General features: G+C 38.6%; 1 protein-coding gene across 4 annotated transcripts; it reads left to right on the plus strand.

The window, feature by feature from the left end:
* Window positions 1-2035: 2035 nt before the first annotated feature.
* On the plus strand, window positions 2036-21139 carry LOC148835923 (gap junction alpha-5 protein-like). Of its 4 annotated transcripts, none has more exons than XM_088912637.1 (2): window positions 2036-2165; window positions 15675-21139. In XM_088912637.1, the coding sequence occupies exon 2, from the start codon at window positions 15703-15705 to the stop codon at window positions 16774-16776; it is 1074 nt and encodes a 357-aa protein (XP_088768763.1). In that variant the 5' UTR covers window positions 2036-2165; window positions 15675-15702; the 3' UTR covers window positions 16777-21139. The 4 variants fall into 4 exon arrangements, with proteins under 4 accessions (XP_088768763.1, XP_088768764.1, XP_088768766.1 ...); XM_088912638.1 differs by lacking the exon at window positions 2036-2165 and adding an exon at window positions 2261-2345; XM_088912640.1 differs by lacking the exon at window positions 2036-2165 and adding an exon at window positions 14170-14190.

Consider the following 21139-nt stretch of genomic DNA (forward strand, 5'->3'; position numbering starts at 1 on the left):
CCAGAAGACAATCGCCCTCAACCACGAGGGATACCGTGGATAGCCAATCAATTAACCAAAAGCACATATAAATAGCACTATTCACTTTTACAGAACATGTGCAACAAAAAAATGAATACTTTGTTCTAAATCCTAGTGATTGGTATGTGAGCTCTTGGCTTTATTCAGAGCTTGACATCTCGTTTTCATGCCCCCTCAATGATGAAGTGTAAAACATCGTTTCCAAATATCCTGGAGCACAGCTCATCCATGTTGTCCGGTTGCTCTTTCTCTTCTGTGCCCCTGGGGTCTAGCCCGTGAAGCCTTGTGGATGTTGTTAAAGAGTGTTTGTGAAGGGCATGACGTGTGCGGTTGTCCCATCAGCCTCTTCCTGTCCCGGGCTGCTTCTGTCTCTACTGGTTGTGTACTTGGGGTCGTTGTCATGCTGGTAGATGAATCCCTGTCCAGTCAGATGCTCGCATGAGGGATTAGCATGGTGGATCAGAGTGAGCAACTACTGTATATGCCCTTGCGGACCATTGTGTGTTACAGGTCTCACAGAAGCATTAACATTAGTTTTTTGCAGCCAGGTCATTCATAAGATCCACAGGATTATTGCTTATCAGACAGAGAATGTACCATGAGGAAACTGACATCACTTTGGAGAGGTTTGTGTTTTCTGTTCTTATCAACAGCAGTAGAAGTTTCTTCAGCTCTCTTCTGTGGATCACACATGGCCCTGGGAGAAGCAGGGAGAAAGTCGGGCAGTGACGTTTATAGCTAAAGCAGTGATTTATTTTCCTCCCAGCTCACCAGTGTGTTCACCACACTTCTCAGTTCACCAGTGTGTTCTGGTGTGTGACAAAGCCATTGTCAGCACAGCACTGCATTGGACATCACCATTTTTACACACAAGGTTACTCTATCATTTATCTGATATACCCACTCTGTCCTCTGGTTAGAATTATTTCCAGTCTTGAATATACGGTGAAAGCAGCCGAGGAATAGATTTGTATACATAAAAAAAAATTAGACTTATTTTAAACTAAATTATCCAGTAAAAGTGACAGGAAAAATACTCCCAGTTATTATTATCCATCCATTCATCCATTTTCTAAGTACAGGGTCACGAAGGAGCCAGAGCTTAGTTATTATCATCAATATTATTAATTCAAATACTAAAGTTCCTTTTGTGAGTAAATTGCAAATTTCTTATGTTCTCTGTGGACATGTGGATCAAACTACCCAACCATGTTGTTGAAGCCGATAAACTGGCTTCTTTTAAAAAATGACTGAATAGGATCCTCAGGTCAATTACCTACTAACTTCTAAATGAACAAAATGGGCCAAAAGGCCCCCTCTTGTTAGAGGAGGCCTTAGTTTGTCTTAGTTTCTTAGTTTGTCTTGTTTTTCAATACATTACACATACCTTTCACACATTATACAAAAATGAGAGATGGCAATCTTTGGTGTAGCTGGTTGTACTGGCAAATGGCTCACAGGTCTTGTGGTAAAAGCTGTTGCCATTCTGTCTGGTTAGATGTTTAGTACTGTACATGTCTCAGAGAATGCGAAATTGGCACTATAGTCCCTAGGATATGGAGCATTGATCAACACTACACAACATTAACTCCATAAGGAGCTGTAAACAAACTCTGTATACACACGTGCTGGGGAAAAAAAGTGGGGTAAAATATGGGAAAGCTTTATGGCCAGATCGAACTTCAGCTTCAGCTTTGACTGCAAGAGTTGTGGATTGCATTGTTAGTGTGGGGCTGAGACACGGGAGCCGGAGGCATAGCGGCAGAATTCCCATTGTTTTCTAAATACAATCTCACTTCCCTTCTGGTGCAGATGTATTCTTCTCATGAAAATAGAGGACCAGGGAGCCAAGAAGGGGCGACTGCGGTGGGTGGGTGGTTGGGAGGCAGGGGTGCTTGAGAGGAAATGCTGAAGCAATGCCAGGCATTTCTTACAATGCACCCTGCGTAAGATTACATTTATATCCTAATCTGTAAGCACTCCTTTAAATAAAAGTAGCCGGCTCACAGCTGCCACTGTTTGTCAGCCCAGAGGACTCTCCTGGCCTCTAAGGTTTTCCAGAAGGGGTCTATTCAGACTCTTCCACGGAGCTTCTACATGCCTTTTCCTGCAGGACAGGACTTCTGTGTGCTGCAGACAATCAGGTAACAAACAGTTAAACAAAGTCCATTGGTACGTACGACTGCTTTTTATAGATAGCTCAGGGCGATGAAAGCTTAAAGTGGCTCACACACACAGAAGCAAGCCAGTTGCCTTGATAGTCCTGCAAGATCTGCCTGTAGAAACTGATACTGAATGCCTGCATGCTGTCTGCAAGAAGAAAGGTAAGAGTTGCTAGGTGAATTGTGGGCCACTCAGGTGAATTTTCTCCCACCTTGACATTTAACAGTCACATGGGCTCTAACTGCTTTGGCATTAAGGAGCGCCTTAATCCCAGTGGATGCAGACATGTTATTACTTCTCACAGAATGCTAGCTGGACATTTTGTTGTCAGGAGTACAATAGAGGACTTGTAAAATACTAATCTTAAAGGATCATTCACAGATTGCCACCTCTTTATCTAAGAAACTTGCTGTTGTTTAATTAAGTAATTCTGTAACTGCATTACAAAGGAATTAACTGCCATCTTCTTTTACCAATCCGATTGAATGGATATTTACAATTGTATTTCATTCACTTTTTTTCACCAAAGCTGATTCTTGAGATTTCGCTGTAGTGGGCAAACAACATATCACCAAAATGTAAAATGGCAAAATATGTCAAGATAGTTAAATATTTAATACAAGTGTTCTATTTTAACAATGAACAAAAAGTTTTTCTTTTAAAAAATGACTGCATATGCTCTGAAAGTCACGGTGAGTTGATCTGAAGGATTTATGTTTTATTATATTTCATCTATTTTGTGCAAAGCAGGTTCCTGCAAGAAGTAATTTACAATCCAAAATGAGTTGGCATTTTCTGTTTTGTAACGTGCACTAATTTCTGTTCTTGTCTAAAGGGGCTGGATTAATTATGCTAAACACAAATCATAATATAAATCAAATATTAAATATTAATCAAAATCTTAAATTGCTTTGTGAATATTTAGATATATTACTTTATTAATACATTGTGTTATGACAAAAGTATCCATTTATAATTGAGTTGTAATAATGTATGTACAGTATGTCTGGTTTTACATAGGAATCTTAATCATTACATTTATTTCAAGAAAAAAAATGGTAGATTGGTTTGAGAACTAAGAGGTCTGAATAAATATTTCCTCAATGACTTCAGTGTTCAGTAAAATTTGTTAAATTGGAAAAACCTTGCAGATGAAGCTCTTCTCAGATCAAGCATTCATGAAGGTTTGTGTTTTAAGCTCTAATGAATTAGTAAATTTACAGAACACATTACATACAAACTGGGGCTAAAACCAAAATGATCCCCATTTACTTTCACATTTTTTCTCATTTCAAGGCGCTTCACTGCATTATAAATCCCCTTTTAGCAGTGCTTTTGGCTTCTGATGGTCTTGCTGTGTTTGCTGGTGTCTGATTCATGCCCTTCCATTCGACAGGGTTGAAGCTAAGAAAACAGTGCTTAAGTGAATAAATGACAAAACTGAACTACACCTTTGGAACACAGGGTTTTCGATCAAACACAATTCTCCTTCATTCCTGCAATGTGTCTGATATCAAATACAGGAAACATCTAAGCAAACATGCCATGCAGCCACCTGTCTTTATAGCTTCCTGGACTGTTATTGCAGGCTCAGCACACTCTACTTATCTCTTTGCACATTCACTAGCTCTTGAAAATTATTCTGGGTAGGCAACCTTTCCCATCAAAATATTTCCCGTTATGCGTTTGTGAGAAGATTTCTTATTTATTTTTTTTACCACTTAAAAGACACACCACATTCATTAATCACAGCCATTTAGAGGTAGCACAGAGAGCATATTGCCATGCTCTCGATACAGTCTGGGGCAGAGTTCTGGCTCCTGGAGTGTCTGTTTGTTTTCATTCCAGCTGTGCTCAGTTACGTCTGCTGCGTCCAGTCACATACTCATTACAAGAGGACTGACGGCTCTGAAAATTGTCAGAGATGTCCTGGACATTCCTTTCCACGGTCCCAGAAGAACCCTGGACAGTTGATATAGGATACATTTGAAACTTTTCTGTGACGAAACTGTGTTACAGTGTTCAGATATTCTTTAGAAAGATGTCTGTTTCCTAAAGGGACAGGAATCATTGATTTTGTTCTTCAGATTTCATATACGTCTGAACAGAAGGGCTTCAATTGGTTTCACACAATAGACAGCCAGTTTGGACAATTATATCTAAAAGAAAGGAGTTTATATTTATCTGTATTGACCATATACACTTTCTTGTATTAGGAATTTGTCTTTTCACAGACCCCAACTTGCTCTCCATGAGACACACAGACAGGGAGAGAAGCTTAGGGTCAAAGCACAGGGTCAGCCATTTATACGGCGCCCCTGGAGCAGTTGGGGTTAAGGGCCTTGCTCAGGGGCCCAGTGGAGTAGGATACAAACCGGCAACCTTCCAGCCACAGGCGCAGATCCTTAGCCACTGCACCACCCGTTGTAGTATCAGGATGTTGTAGCCTAATCTGCTTCACCACAGTCCAGGTTGGCTTCATTGGACTGTGCCCAAAACTCTTCCCTTCCATAAGGAAGGACCACTAATGTAACATCACTGTAAATACCAGCCGCTGTGCTGAGATATGCTGGTGAAATGGGTGGAAAAAATGAGTCAACTTTCTAAATATTTATGGTGGGACTTGTTAAAAGCTTCACAGGGAAGTAGCTGAGGTGCTGTCATAGATTTGGCAGAGCTGGAGCACAGAGGATACATATACAGTGCGAGTTTTTCTGAGAAAACCCAGCAAAGGGCTGACACAGTGGGTTCCCCAGGTCCAGCCCTGAGTTTTAGCCATTCCAAACGTTTGGGACCAGTCATGACCCAGGAAATTGAACAGCTGAAGCACTTGCCCACTCACTGCAGTCCCCTGCCGTGCGCCTGACTGCTTCAGATCTTTCTGTGAATACACTGTGGCATACTGCATGTGTCAGTTCTCCTTGCCAGCATTTGCCTTCCGTCACTGAATGTTCACAATCAGGACAATAAAGTATGATGATGTACTATTGACAATTTAAGTAAATATTTAACAATTTACAGTTAACTTTACCAAAAAATGCACATACAAATATTTTCTGTATCAAATTGGGCATTTGTGCTGAATTCTAACCCTCTGGAGAGTGAGAATGTTTACAATTTTCAGGTTTCAGAAGAGAGAAATGCATAATTAGTTATTTATAATAGTGGTGATCTGTAGCCACTGAATCAAAGTGCTGACCATACATTTGTAGCACAAAGAGAGCTGAAGTGAACCCTCAGAGTAAAGCTACTTTTAAACGCACAGAATTATCTTTTAGTTCAGGATTCTGTGCAGAGTCTGAATTTCTAAATCAATCATGCCCCCTGCTGATGTTTCCACTTATGCAGGCTGAGAAAACAGGTTCGGTAAAATAATTTTGGGTTGAGGGAAATTCAGGCATATTTTTGGAAATATACTAAAATAGCTTGCTTGACAAGTGGATCTCTGATCTGGATTTCTGACTTCTGATTTTTATCAATCCAGTCCCCTTTGTAACACATCTGTAGTGCAGAGATATTTGGATTCATCTAAAAGCAGCCCAGATACAATACTTAAAGTTGTCAAACTAAATATTTTGTTCCACCCTCCTCAAAGTATTTTAAGAATACATTCTTCTTGGAACAAATAAATGAAAAGACAAAATCTGCTTTGCTAGCATTTGTTCTTATGACTAGTGAAATAGGCCTGACACTTGTTTCCAAAATGATTTTTATTTGCACCTACTCTCACAGAAGGGCGTTGTACAACAGAAGTGTTAGTACAATATCTTGTAAATATAGAACAGCAGTATTCTACACTGGATATGAAACCACATTTACTTCCTTGTGCTGTTTCGAGAGTAGCCTTCCATTCTCCTTGGTAGTGTTTTACATGTTAAAAAAACTCCCATTTTAAATAATTTTACAAAAAAAACTTTCTTTCTTTATATCAGGAACATGTGAAATTATATGTTCTTAAACATTTTCTGCATCTTATTGCAGTCATGACCAAAGTACAGTATTTACTAAACTGCACATTGTCTCTCTATATACTGTATGCAGAATTGTGGACATTTGTCTTTGCCATTACCATACAAAACAACAAAAAACACACTCAAGATTAAATCAATACACAATAAAAACAAGCAATGGTTTCCTCTAGTGGAAAGGCAGTCCATTTCAGTGAGAAGTTTGTTTCAAACCCTTTTTTGTTAATTCAAAACAAGCTTCTCAAAAAATATTGCTTTGAGCTTTATTATTTCAAGTAATGGACCTTGAACTGAAACTTTGTTTCAAAATTTAAAAATGACTCAGCTAGCCAAGAAACTGCTTCAGAGACAGGTCTTGTCATCTGGATATTGTGGGTATGAGTGAGTCTGGATTTGGGATTTCCTAAATGAGCCCCAGAAGGATTGGGTGGACTGGAGCTGGCAAGGATATCCTCAGCTAGCTGTGCCACAGAGATCCCTGCGTTGGCCAGAGACCTGGAATCTTGAAATGTTGCCACTGGCTGTTGAATCTCCATTCCCTTGACTCTACAGTAATGTGTGTGGAAGTATTGTATCCTCACATGTCTTAGTGCGGCCCTAATTTGTGTAAGGGGGTGGGTCTATGTAAACTGAGTACGTAAGGACACATTCACGGTCTCTCTCAATTCACAATCCAATCTTAAAAGTCTAAAAATCTTTACATACTATGATTGTTGCATAAAATGATATCACAAGAAGACAAATAAGATAAGAGGTGAATAAGATATCTGTGTATGATAGCCCACAAAGGTATTATTTACCCTTGACACAAAGTTACTTGCATTAATGGTCTTAGTATGACGTAAAACAATGTATTAGATAGCACTATACCTCTAATGTTGTCCATTTAGATCTTATTGTCCATTTAGCACTTAAAATATTCTGTAGCATTTTGTTGAAACGGGTACTATAACAAATAAAGACGTAATGATTGATTGATTGATTGGATAATAACTTATTATAATATAAAATCACTTGAGCTATATTATTTTGATGTAACTTAATACCAGGTTTCAAACAACTTAATTTGAATTACTTTGTAAACATGCGCAAACACCAAGAAACTTAAAACAATAATATTAATCTCTTTTAGTAATTATTAGATCCCCCCTCTCTCCTTGTGGGGATGAGAGTTAACAAACACTGACTCAAAACTAAGCAACATAAGCAACATAAAACATAATTTATGTTTAAAAAAAGTCGAGGAAGGTCTTTAATCAGATCCAAAGCATGAATAGAACTAATCGTCTTTATAGCTTCCAAACGCATAACGGGAAATATTTTGATGGGAAAGGTTGCCTACCCAGAATAATTTTCAACTAATCTAATCTTTTTTAGTTACATCTTTTTTCTAAAATGCATGGTTGGTGTAAAGGTGTCTGGTTTCTGTGCTAGTATCACATTCGTACTCTCTGTCACAGTCTCTGTCTCCCCCACGGTCTCCCATCATGCTCCAGTCTTTCTCTTCTGACTTATCTCAGCTATTATCCCTGAACAAACAATTAAAGGAGATCTGATTGAAATCTGTTCTATTCAGCATTCAGTCAGGTGCATTGTATTGGAACTCTGAATTATTGCTCATTGACTTTTCCTGTCCTTTTACCTTTTGTGGAACTGGGCCCTCTTATGAGGGCGATTTCCTTTTTGGAGCTTGGTCACTAGGAAATCATATTGTTTAAAATTGCTTCCTTCAGAAAAAAAAGAAAGACGCCAAATAAACCTTTCAGCTTTGAACAGATGGATATTTTCCTGTTCCCCTATAAAACAACATAGGGTTCTGTTCCCACACTAGGCAACTGTCCATGCTAAGACAGACAGAAGGCAGCGTTTAGGTGATCTGCTTGGACTGATAATATGAGATATTCCAGAGAAGATAAGTTCACAAGCATAGGAATTTATTACGGTACAGTATGTCCATTGAGTCCAAATAAAAAGTAAGGTGTGAAGGTGTACTAGTCCTATCAGAAAGTAGGAGAAATGAATGTTTGAAAAACAGATACCTGATGTGATATTTTTTGCCGCACTTACTGTATACAGGGAAATGTTACCAAAATAACTCAACACTCCACTCCTCTTTCTGTAGTTCTGATCCTGTGAAGAACTGTGGTTTTATTTTTTGAGCTCCCATACTAACAGTTCTAGAGCCCTTTGTTTCCAAAGCTTTTCCAAAGCTGGGGTCTTTGCTTTTCCATGCAGTATCTCAGGTGTGCTAAACTCTTACACAGTGGAAAGAAGAGGAAGCAAGAATGTAGCCAGAGACAAATATTTTCCTAAGGCATACTGAGCAGGTTCATGAAGTTGTAGTGACTTGAGTTTGTGTTGTTCCGATAAAAATGCAAAACTATAAATTAAGACAAAACAGAAACAGCTCTACCAGAAGTTCCAAGATAAGCAGTATTTCAACAAAATCTAACAGAATAATTAAAGGTTGCAAATGAAAGGAAGTCTTTTGGACCAGCTTGCTTGTTTGGTTGCTAGTAGCTCAAATGCCCTAACAGTTCCATCTGTGCCTGACCTAAAGGTAGTCAGATTCAAGCACTTGTCCTGGCACAGTCCTCTGGGTAGATAAAGGACAACTGGGTTGATATGGTCACCTGGGATTTAGAATACCAGAATCTAGTCTCCATGTTCTTAATCACAGGCTAACTGAATTTAATTTTCTGTCTGAGGCATTGTCACAGAGCAACCCCATCTGGAGTGTGTAACATGGGCTAGGCCACCAGAGGATGGCATAAAGAAAATTAATCATCTAAATGTCCATGAGGTTATTAGGAGATTGGTGTCACCTGTTTGGAAGCCAATGTCCCTGCATAAAGGTTCAGAAAGTAGATGGAGGTTGTCTGCTCAGGGTTGGACTTGACACTTGTGACAGTGAGACACTCGGTCTCATGGTGTGACACCTTGTTGGTAAAGAAAGAGTAAGAACCTCAGTCTCACAGTGAGACATCTTATTAGTAGAGGAAGAATAAGAAACTCAGTCTTGTGGTGAGACGTCTGGTTGTGAGTGGAAGGTTGAAGGTTTCACTTATTGTGTCGTCTAGGAGTATGGAGACACCTTTCCATTGACTGGAAAATTCCTATGTAGCTCCCATTTATAAGAAGGGTGATCAAACTGAGCCAAAAAATACAAACAAATTAATCTTACTATGTAGTTCAGGTGGGTAGCTGCGTAAGTAATAAGTTTATTCCATGCTGAAAACAGAAAGAAAAAAACACAACATTGTGGTTTCTTTCTTCTCTTTTCAGCATGGAATAAACCTATTACTCGAATCTTACTTTATTACATGTAAGGTAATGGAAATGATAATTAAAACTAAACTATGAGATTATTTATAAGGAAAGAAGATTCTGGTTGACAGCTAGCATGGTTTCAGGACCAATGCTCTACCCAATTTATATCATTCTAGATTCTGGTATAATTAGTAAATTTGCAGATGATACCAAAATAGAGATGGCAGACACTGTAGAAGATACAAACAAAATTAAAAAATACTTAGAAATAATTAATATAATAATTAATTAGAAATAATTAATTAACTGGGCAAATATCTGATAGATTATAGTTATTGTAGACTATTGCCGAGTGTTAAAAGGAAGTAACAGAAACATATTCAAAATATATTAGGTGGTAAACACTGAATGTTGAAATTTAAAAAAATGTACTGGAGATATCTATATTGAAACATTGTTTTCAAATTATTGTCATTATGGGGAAGTAATAAAAATGTAAAGCATGGAATTTAAATCAAGAAATGTTATGATAAAATTATGCAATGCACTAGTAAGACTTAATTTGCATTGTTTTACAAAGTTTTGGTCACCACGAAGTACAAAATACAGTATATTCTTGGTCTGAAATCAGCACAGAGAAGAGCACTGAGATATATTCCCAGGTTAAAGAAATGCACTACTCCAATAAGCTAAAAGCACTTAAACTCTCAAACAAAATCCTCAAAGACAGGAAATGAAATGGTGATGTTACAAAGCCAAAGAATGGATTAAAAACAGGCTCAGAAAATGTATGCATGAAAAATAACTCTGTACTCAGGTTATATGTACAGGTGAACCCTTTTATTACTAACACTCTAAGCCGTGCCTCTCGAATACAAATGAAAGTCCAATTTAAGCTGAATCAAAGTTTAAGTTTGCAGTTTGTTTTTGAAAGAGCTGTGGAAATGAGATAATGCATTCTAATACGAAACCATCTGAGCCCAAAGCTTATTTGCTTGTTAAGCTCAGAAATACATTTTATATGCGTGCATGCAGCATACTATTAGCAAACACATTTAACGTTCAAAAGGAGAACCCGAATTGATGGCAAAAGCTGCATAAACTGTATGTTGCCCCTCCCTCAATTTTAGCAGATTTTTTTTCCCTGTGCTCTTACTCCCCTTTTAAAAAAATACAGTCTCCCATGGGAATAAGTTGGACTTTCCCATTATACATCCCTGTTGGAGAACAAGTTCAGAGAGCTTGGATATTGAATGCCACTCTCTAATGATACATGGATTACAGGGCAATCGTGTCTATCGCATCTGGTAAGAAATACTTGTTTTATTCTTACTTTATTTGTGACTAAATTGATTAACTGCTAACTAATATGTGTAACAATCCCTTAAGCACAAGACTGAACAATTACACAGCTTAAGGGATACTTTCAAAACCTTTTTCACAGTTTAACCACTTTGGTTTTAGATTGTATGTTACGTACAGTTCAAAATGCATTTTATCAACCTTTTCCTCTTGAGATATGTTTCTCCACTTAGTCCCCCTCAAGTCTTTGGTTCATAGAATTGTTAACTTGGGGAGGCAGTCCAGAAAAAAGTTTTTTGACAATAAAGACAGATGTCACATTTTTACACCTCTTAGGTCTTAAAGCCAGATTGAAATGCTAAACGTTCTGAAGAAAGAGAAGTATCCATGTGTGCATTTTTTGTTCTAGTCTGTACTGTATCTAGCTGTAGTGTTGATTTCAAAGCCCTTGCTGGTACATTCAGTGATTCAAATGTCAACACAGTTTGCCACAATGTGGACACATTTGGGCATTAGGTGACGTTTTAGGTTAGCATTATCTTTCTCTACTTCACTTCATCCAAGTGTGCTCAAGGGCCACTGGATGATGTCAGAAATGTTCCAGTTCATCAACTTCTTTAACTGGTGTCAGAACAAGTCAGTCAGCCAAAAATGCTATACTTTATTTACTGAGAACTGCAAAGTTCAACAAATTGTACAATTTGTAATATTGTAAATGGTAAAATTACCAAGAACACACTTTTTGTTGTTTTGTTACTATTTGTTCATGTGTGTTTTTATTAGAACTAATTAATTAAATTCAGTTTATTTTATATAGCGCCTTTCACAACAAGGTTGCCCCAAGGGGCTTAACAAAGCAAGTGACCATACAGTACATGTTGTGAATACAGAACAGAAAAGAGCAGAAAACAACGGAGGAGAGGAACCCAAAACTCCTTAGTAAGGAGAAAAAAAACCTCTGGGGGTCCAAGGTCAACTGGCCACCCAACCCCTTTGGGCATGCTAACATTATACAATTAAAAAAAGGAATAAATGAATAAGGGTATTAATCCATCCATCATGTCTTCTGTATGTCAGTACTCCATGCAGATCTCTGTAGACCAGCAAATTCCTCCTAAACGATAGCTATATCCACGATGTCCCTCTTGGATCCATGGCAATGATGCAGCATCCAACTCAGATGGTGCCCAGCCCGGGCGCCATCCGGACATATGGGGAGGAAAATAGGATAGTTTGGTCAGAACAGATGTATCTACCTGGTGGGCCAACATAGAGACACACAATGGCATGTACAGCAGCACTAGCAGCCATGGTTGCAGCAGGCTATGTTGTAAGGTGTGAGTAGGCTAGGTTGTAGTAATAGGACTTCAGTCTGGATTTGAATACTGAGATTGACTCAGTATCCCAAACATGGGGTGGGAGACTGTTCCATAAGCTAGGGGCCCTGTAACTTAAGGCTTTACTGCCAACTGTTTTTTTTACAGAGCAGAAAAGGACATATGTACCATGAAACACAGAAGGTGTAGAGTTGTTCCTTGCAAGAGATCACCGAGAAATGAGTTTTGAAAGCAAATCATGCTCGACATTCACAGTATTGTCGAACTTTTCCCTGAATCATGTATGCTTTTCAACACGTGAATTATTTTAATAAGGAAAAAACCTCTACTCAAAAAAAGTTGTTTTTGTCTGTTTGTTCAGTGAAAACTTAAATAATATGTCAAACGCAAAAAAGAATGTAAAAGCTCACATAAGAGAGAGAGGGTAAATTAAATAACTGTAAGAGATGATAAAAATTGCTCAAATTCCATAGATTTTGCACTAGTAAAATGAAACCTACTGTCTTACCTCTTTCCACGCAACTAATTTCTGTGTAGAAATATAATCAAATAGGAGCTGAAGACATCTCAGTTCCTGCCCAAAATAGATTGTTTTATTTGAGGGTAGGCACATCAGAAAAGTTCATTGTGCCAGACCGGAGATCCTTGTTTTAGTTACTTCTCCTTAGACAGGATTTCACTCAAATTGTAATTTGCAATAATACTGTTTATGCTTGTGAAATCTTCCTCACCTAGGTTTATTTTAGATGAGTTACTTAAAAAAATAGAATACTGTCATCACAGGGACAACCAAAATCAAGAAGACTCTGAGAGAGGTAATTAAAATCCCATTAATTAATCTAATTCTGAATCCCATTAAGGAATCTGAAAGTATTATCTAAAATGTTTCATGTAGCATTTGATATTTTTTAATATGTCATTTAATTTATACATTTTGCACATATTTTGCATTAATTAATTGAACATGCTAAATACTATGTTTTATTCTAAGTAGAAATAAATTAATTCACAAGGATTTTTGCAGGAAAGGTAATTTCTTATTGAATTGAATAGGACTTTTAGGTCTTTTTTTTAGAAAATACTCTGAAACACCTTTATAAGCCTTATTGCTTGTTTCTGTTGTCTTTTTGTGAGTAGATCATAATGGATGCTAATGGAAAATCAAGTATTACCTTTTCATTGAAACTTTGACACTGCAGCCAGTATCTCATCACTGCAGCCAGTATCTGTGATACTGCAGCCAGTATCACATATTTCAGAAAAATTAGCATTTATTGTCTGCCCATTCTTTCATTGTATAATTGCAAAAAGATAAAGTCTAAAAAACAGAGTGAACAGTGCTGCATGTCATTACAAAGCTGTCTGTGTGTGCTTCGCACGGTGTTCAAGTATACTGTATGTCACAATATCACACCTCATTCCTTCACCTCAGTGTAAGCAGGAATCATCCGATAAAACACAAATATTTTACAAAATGCACAAAACATAAGATAAAAAATTTAATCAATTTCATATATACGTATCTAAGATCATGTGGGAAGACAGGGCCTATCCCAGAAAGCAACAGAAGCAGGACGGGATACATCCTGGACAGGTCACCAGTCCATCACAGAGCAGAAACACAGACATGCACACAATCATGCCCAAACACTGTGAGGAAGCAATGCTAACTGCTGCAGCAACGTGCTGTCCCATAGAAATCAATCAATATAGGGGGTTTTAAATGGGTAAAACCATACTCTCACAACACCCACCAGCTGATGACTTATTCACACAGGCCTCTATATACAGTATAACAGGCAAAGAGTTTAAACAATAAGTTGGAGTTCTCAGACCCACAAATAACCCTTGTTGTGCTCCAGCCAAATTTATAAAGACGTACAGTACTGCACTGTAAATATATGTATATTGTTTTAAGATGGACATCTGATTCTTCCCAAGCCCCTCCCCTTCGCTGAGTGTGTTGTGGGAAAGCTGGCCGTCAGAGGGCCCATGCTGTTGCTCTCTCAAGCTTTCACAGAGCGAAATCGCTATTTATAAATCGTTATTTACAAGCTGTCAAAATTCCTCTGTTGAGCTGCAGCTGAGCTTTTCCCACTCCCTGTGATGAGGAAGCTTTCCGGAAACATGTAAGAGATGTAGCAGCTGATATATAGAAAGAATTTACAGCGCTGCTTATTATTATTACACTCCACCATCGAAATGATGAAGTATCATAATAATGAACTGATAGCTTTCAAAGCAGTAGATTTTTGCCTTTGATTTCCTTCAAGCAATCTGTAGTAGTTGCCATTAATGGGAATAAATGATATGGACAATTACCTCCAAGGTGACTGTAATTGTTGAAAAGGAAGTGGAGAAAAACATAATAAAGTGTTAGAAACCTAAGGAGACCATGTGACCCATCTTGCCCACCCTCACTGTCAGCACAGTAGATGACTGTATTTTGAAGCTCCAGACGAGAAGCTGGCATTAAAAAGAAAGATAAAGGGTGTGTCTGTCTAACCTGAGTTTTTTTTTACATAGAATATTATAAACAAGCTGTTGATGTTTTCTTTAACCTATTGTGTTCATGGGGTACGTGGGTTACTGACAAGTGGATGTGAATGATGTTCTCAGGTAAGGTCTTTGTTATAAAGCAGAACATCAAGCAGGTGATTCCCAGCAACTGGAATGCCTTACACTCAGAAGTAAGGCAAAGCTAGCTATGGTTTTGAGGACAGTCTACAAGGTCTCTTTTCAGAATAAAGAAATGTTCATTACTATCACTCTAGTTGCATTTTTGAGCTTGGGTCCTGACTTTTAACTAGAAAACAGGTACATTTTTCTGACATCAGTGACCTACAAGTATAGGCATTACTAGAAAATTATACTACTAAAATGTATAAATACTTTACAATCATTTTGTCACATCTGACTAAATACACTGAGTTATTTGTGCTGTGGTTGTCATGGATGGCGTTAGGAGCACCTGGTTGGGCCCTATGCGGCGCTGAGACTGTAGGCAGCTTGTGATTGGCGTCCAAATCCCAAAGACAAAAGGCAAAAGTCGTAGTCGAGGTAGAAGAGCAAGGTCGGGTATCACAAGAGTCAGCTCGAGAGTATCCAAATCCAAAACGAGAGGCGAGACGAAGTCGAAGCAGGAGGAAAACAAGGTCGGGGAGCCAGAAATCAGGTCGAGAGTAGTTTACGTGCACAAGAGAAAGCCAAAGGTTATTCTCACTAGTGAGCGGGGACTGAGTGGAGTGAGAGGGTGTAAATAGGGAAGAGTGTGAGGGATGACAATTGATTAATTCGTGCGCGGGTGTTGGCAGGGAGAGGTGCTCGTAGGAATGTGGTTCGTGACAGTGGTAGGCAAGGGTATGGAGAAAGTCAATACCATCTTATTTTCTGTACCCAAAGTAAGCTTACTGCTGGCATACATGTGCACCCTGAAGAGGGTTCTACAAAGCAGATTTTTGGTTTCAAGACAAGAGGCAGTCTTTATAGGTCTTGGCTATCAAGGCACTGTGCCTTAAGATATATCCATAATGGAATGAAATATGAAATGAAGCCCCTCTGTCAAGAGCGGAAAACGTAACCATTCCCTCTCTCTCCTTACCACCTATGGCAGGTCCCATCTCAAGTAGGTGGAAGCAGTGATGGGCGATTGGAGTCTTCTGGGAAATATCCTTGAAGAAGTACAAGAACACTCGACATCAGTGGGAAAGGTTTGGCTCACTGTTCTCTTCATCTTCCGAATCCTGGTGCTGGGCACGGCAGCGGAGTCCTCGTGGGGAGATGAGCAATCCGACTTCGAGTGCGACACTCTGCAGCCTGGTTGCACCAATGTGTGCTATGACAAAGCTTTCCCCATCTCGCACATCCGCTACTGGGTGCTGCAGATTGTATTTGTTTCAACCCCCTCCCTCATCTACATGGGACACGCTCTGCACACCGTCCGGATGGAGGAGAAGAAGAGGCAGAGGGAGCAGGAGGACCAGGCCCCGAGCGGACAGAAGGAGTACCTAGAAGAAAAGCTGGAGGTGTCCACCAGGGAGGAAGCGATGGGAAAGATCAAGCTGAAAGGGGCGTTGCTGAAGACGTACGTGTTCAGCATCCTCATCAGAACTGTCCTGGAAGTGTCCTTCATTGTGGGACAGTATCTCATATATGGTGTCCTCCTCAAGGCTCTCTACACCTGCGAAAACTGGCCTTGTCCCAACAAGGTCAACTGCTACATGTCGAGGCCGACGGAGAAGAACGTGTTTATTGTATTCATGCTGGCGGTGGCCGCACTCTCACTCTTACTCAGCTTGATAGAGCTCTACCACCTGGGCTGGAAGAAACTCAAGGCGATCATGAGAGCTTATGCGGCCTCCCACGCACCTGTGCTGGACTCCAAGGAGACCGAACATCCAGCAAGGCCGTCCAGGGCTTGCACGCCCCCTCCAGATTTCAATCAGTGTGTCACGGCCCCCGAGACGGGGTGCAACCCCTTCAACAACAAGATGGCCAACCAGCAGAATTCGGTCAACCTGGCCACCGAACGCCACCAGAGCCGGGACAACCTGGATGTTGAGGACTTCCTCCAGATGAGTTACATGCAGGGAAGTGACTCCTCCAACACGTCGGCCCCCCCTAACTTGCACAACGGCTTTTGTAAGGATAAGCGCAGGCTGAGCAAGAACAGTGGATCCAGCAACAAATTGAGAGTTGACGACTTAGCAGTTTAATACACAGTGCTGGGCTTTGCTGCTGTACAACACAAAGGCTGCGGAGAAGGGTTTTTGCAGCACTGAAGTATTCTGGCTTAATGGGTGTTACTGATTTAGGTTTACCCTTAATATGGAAGCTGTTGCTGATGCCTCAAAGTGTGTACTGTTCTGTACTGCTAAATACAGTACCATCCTGACGGCATTTTTATACAGAAATAAATAATAATTAGTCCGTTACTGATTCTAAATTTGCATAAGGTGTAGCTTGACTGCTGTTCACCAAACACTTGCTGGATAAAACCATGACAGGTTACAACAGAAATAAGGAATAATTGACCAGACATGGCTGCAGAGATGCAGAATGGAACTTATCCCATCACAAGCCCTTCAATGTCACTTTAACTCACTGTACAACTTAAGAAAAAACAAAAGATGAAGACTGAATTTGTTTTTTATTGATTTCTGGGGAGCATCTAACTTAGGCACGTCTACATATATAGAGCCAAACAGAGATATTACATAGCTGGGACAAAAATGTTTTATAACCTTCTGTATTTTATTTAACTAAATACTCCTTTTTAACATGTTTCTTTTTATTTACTCCTTATTTACTTTAAAACATCAATTAAAAGAAAATCCCAGCAGTTGCTATGTATTACATTCATTACATCTAATTGACTTTTTCTGCTTTTTAACCTCTGATGCTATGTGCTGATGTGATACAATCCACTTCAGTGTCTAGACAAGAGAAGCTTCTAACAAATCCAAGGGCAAAGCCAGAGAGATGAGGTAATGTCTGCAATGCAGTCTTCTGTTTATGGTCAGGTGAGGCTTTGGAGTGGACAGGTGGTTGTTTCAGGTTGCTGGGAATTGTGGTTCTACAGAATGTGTGGAGTTAAAGGTATTCAGACCCAAATTACTACTTCCAAAAGTTACACATTCATCTGTACACAATACAAGCCACATTCTGGGTTTGCAGAGTCTGAATATAGATTTACCCATAAAATAAGCAATGTTGCCTACTGCAATCCCAAATTGCATCTATTCTAGCTTCCATTTTTCATTATTGAAGTGATGTTATTGGTTAAAAAGGCATATCTCTAAGTTTGCATAATTAAAATAAGATGCAACAATCCAAATACATTTTAAAATGTCCCATCAAAATCCTGAAGGATTACATTTAAACTTGAGCAAAAGTTCTTCAAAAAAACTGTCAGTACTAAATTGACTAAAATACCCAATTATATTATCCACACATATTCTATTCCTCTCTTATCATTAGAAACAGTGGATGCTTCTTTGCAGTATTTTGTAGCATTATTTTTACAGTAATACAGTCACTTATTACTCTCCTCACCTAAACAGTTCATTTATTTCCAATCAGTTTGAACAGTTGTAGCTGTCGTGGGTAAATGCTGATGACTTCCTTTCAAACCATCAAACCATCGACGATCAGAAAGCTACTGTACTTATTGCTGTTAAGGTTCTCAGCAGCCTCCGAAAAGCTCATCCCAGAGGAGCGGAAGATGGGGCTACACAGACATGCGGACACTTCAGAGATACTGATTAACCTACAGTAGCTCGTACAGTAGGTCTCTGGAAGGTCAGAGGTAACTTGCACATGCCACGAAAGCCCATGAGAACAAGGGGAAAACATACAAACCACAAAGATGGTACATCAGTCTGGAACTGGACCAAGGAAACCAGCAGCATTGCTGCTATGCTATGTTTCCAGTCTCTTTGTGAACTCCTTGGTCACAAACTGATGTGTAGGAAGCCTTCAGTCACAATTCGCGACTCAAGGGAGTTACGGTTCTCGTGCTCAGTAAGCACTCAAAAGAACAGAAATTTCTTGTGTTCTGCTAAAATGTTTGTTGACGGGTTCACAGACAAGTGATCTCCACACTTCATCATTTACACAGTGGGTCTTCATCTATCCAGTCTATAAAATTGTCAAATGTTTGCTCTGGGTATTTTGGAAGATGGGTCCAAACCATAAAAAAGGTATTACCTATAACTGTCAAATTATTTGAAATCCGTTGGCAAGGCATGATACAAATCCCAGAGAACAAAGGTAAAGACAAAGAAATGGCAGGATAAGCATAGAGAAACTATGGAAAGCCACATGCTTTTCAAAACTATGCAAAACACGGTTTTTCCTGCCACATTCTGGAGGCCTGCTTGTTAGGTTAAATGGTATTTCTAAATTGTCTTTCTTTGCTTGTGTGTGATGGACTGGTGTCTCGTCCAAGATGCTGTCCACGATATGTTTCTGAGTTACCATGGACTAATACATCTAAACTGATATTATCAGGATTTTTGCCTTTCAGAAAACAGTGGCAAGCTTTAGGAATTTTAATTTAAGTAAATAATTGTAATTATTTTAGGAACATGGCCATTTCATATCTTGTGACCTGTAGCAACTGTATTTTAAAGCATCCAAAATAATGAGAATTGACATTTTCTATTGAAGCCTGTGTAACAGTATGAACTGTTACTGGTAAAATGCCTCTTTATTTCATTCTTAATGCCTTTGTGATGAATTTGTACTGTGATCATTCTAAGTGGAAAAACACAACGAGCAATGCACTTAATTAAAGGAAATCCGGTCCATTCATCTCTCCATCCATCAATTTATCCATCCACTCCATTCATTTATTCCTCCATCCAGTCATCCCAGCATTCACTTTAATCCACTTAGCTCGTCCTGGTGAGGGCCATGGTGATGTTGCATGTGTGCTGAAAGTGACACGTACAGTAAGAGATTTCCTGTATGAAGTATCTGGCTGTATTTTAGCAGGTAGACAGCAATTACCAGAGGGGATTAAGCAGTTAATTAAGGTGCATTGTGGTTCACCTTGATTGCATTAAGTGCTAATGAATGAAGTTTCACTTGCAGCTTTCAGAAATGTTCTGTCGTGGTCCATTTTTTTATTACAGCACAGACTGAAGATGTTTAATTATTGTTATTATGTTTTTTTTATTTTTTATGCTATACATACTGAATGTATGCAAGTCTTTTTATATTCAAGAACACTTTGCTTATTTATGTTTTGTCATGCAATACAAAACACGTTTTATTTCCAATGTGAAACATAAAAAGATATATTCCCAGTGTATTAGAAGCAAATGTTCCTTTTGAGCACATTTATATAATCTTCTGTGTTGTCTGATACATAAACATGCAGGCAGGTGTGTATTATTTTTTATTCTATTCCATATTGTTTGAATCTTGTTTTAGTTGTTATTCTTGTTTAAATTAGACCAGGAGTAAGCAAGTTAAAATATACAAGTAACTTTGCAAGAAAACTGAATTTTGCAAATTGGACACCAATTCCCTAAATCTTGAGTGACTGTAGAAATGACAAATATATGGCACTTATTGAGTAAAATCAATTTTTTGTTAATATTAATCATTTCAAATAAAAGTTTAATTGAGCTTACTAGCTTTGGTACTCTAAAAACTTTCTGAACGTTTAAATTAGGCCTGATTGTTCTTCAATGACACCATGAGAAAGTCTGCCTAATCTTCTTCACACTTAGCTGCTCATCATGCTGGATGATTTTAGCACGTTGCTAAAAATAACGACACGTTTTCCTGTAGATTCCCTTCTCATGTTAAAACACAAATGAGCAGTTATCACTGAAGGAGGAGAATAAAATAGCTAGATCAAAAGAAAAAATTCACTGTCCCTTATTATCACTGATTCTAGAACCTACTAAAGATAATTTAAGCAAACGAGTCTTAGACGTCGGCTGATCTACAGTATGGCTAATCAGAGTCACGAACCCCCACAGCATTTCTGGTTCTCTTTCTTGTGTTAAATGGGTAACATGGACAGCTAACTGTTGTTGCCTCTAGGTGGAGACATTTATCTTTGGCAAAAACGTGTTTGGTCCGTTTTTAAATCAGAAACCTTAATTTAGAAAAAAAAAAGAATCAGAAAACGCTCAAAAAACAAGGAGTATCTTGTACATGCAGCAAATTATCTACGATACATTGTGTATCATAATCACCAAACGTTTTCTCTGTTTTAAAAACTCACTTAAGTTTTTAAGAAAGTATTTTTAAAAGAGGCTACATTATGTGTAAATGTGAGGATCAGTCAGTATTGCACTGTTTTTTAAGTATCGCCAATTGTGATTCATTCTTATGTAAACGTTCCTGCTTTTTGTTTTTACTTGGTTTATAAGTCAGGTTTATAAGTCGTTAACATGAGAAACCTTTTTACAATATATTTGTTTAAAGATGTGACTGAAGATTACGTTCAAAAACTTGCATTTTCTTCGAATATTTTGCTTTCTTTTGATGTGCTGTTTTTTTTTTCATTTGAAAATTGCCAAAAACTAAATGATATTCCAAATAAACCTGCGCACATAC

Source organism: Atractosteus spatula, chromosome 4 (genome assembly GCF_055471065.1).
Source record: "Atractosteus spatula isolate fAtrSpa1 chromosome 4, fAtrSpa1.hap1, whole genome shotgun sequence".
Taxonomy (NCBI): Eukaryota; Metazoa; Chordata; class Actinopteri; order Semionotiformes; family Lepisosteidae; genus Atractosteus; species Atractosteus spatula.

Coding starts and splice junctions, on each gene's coding strand:
- LOC148835923 (XM_088912637.1), top strand. CDS start 15,703: ATGGGCGATTGGAGTCTTCTGGGAAATATCCTTGAAGAAGTACAAGAA.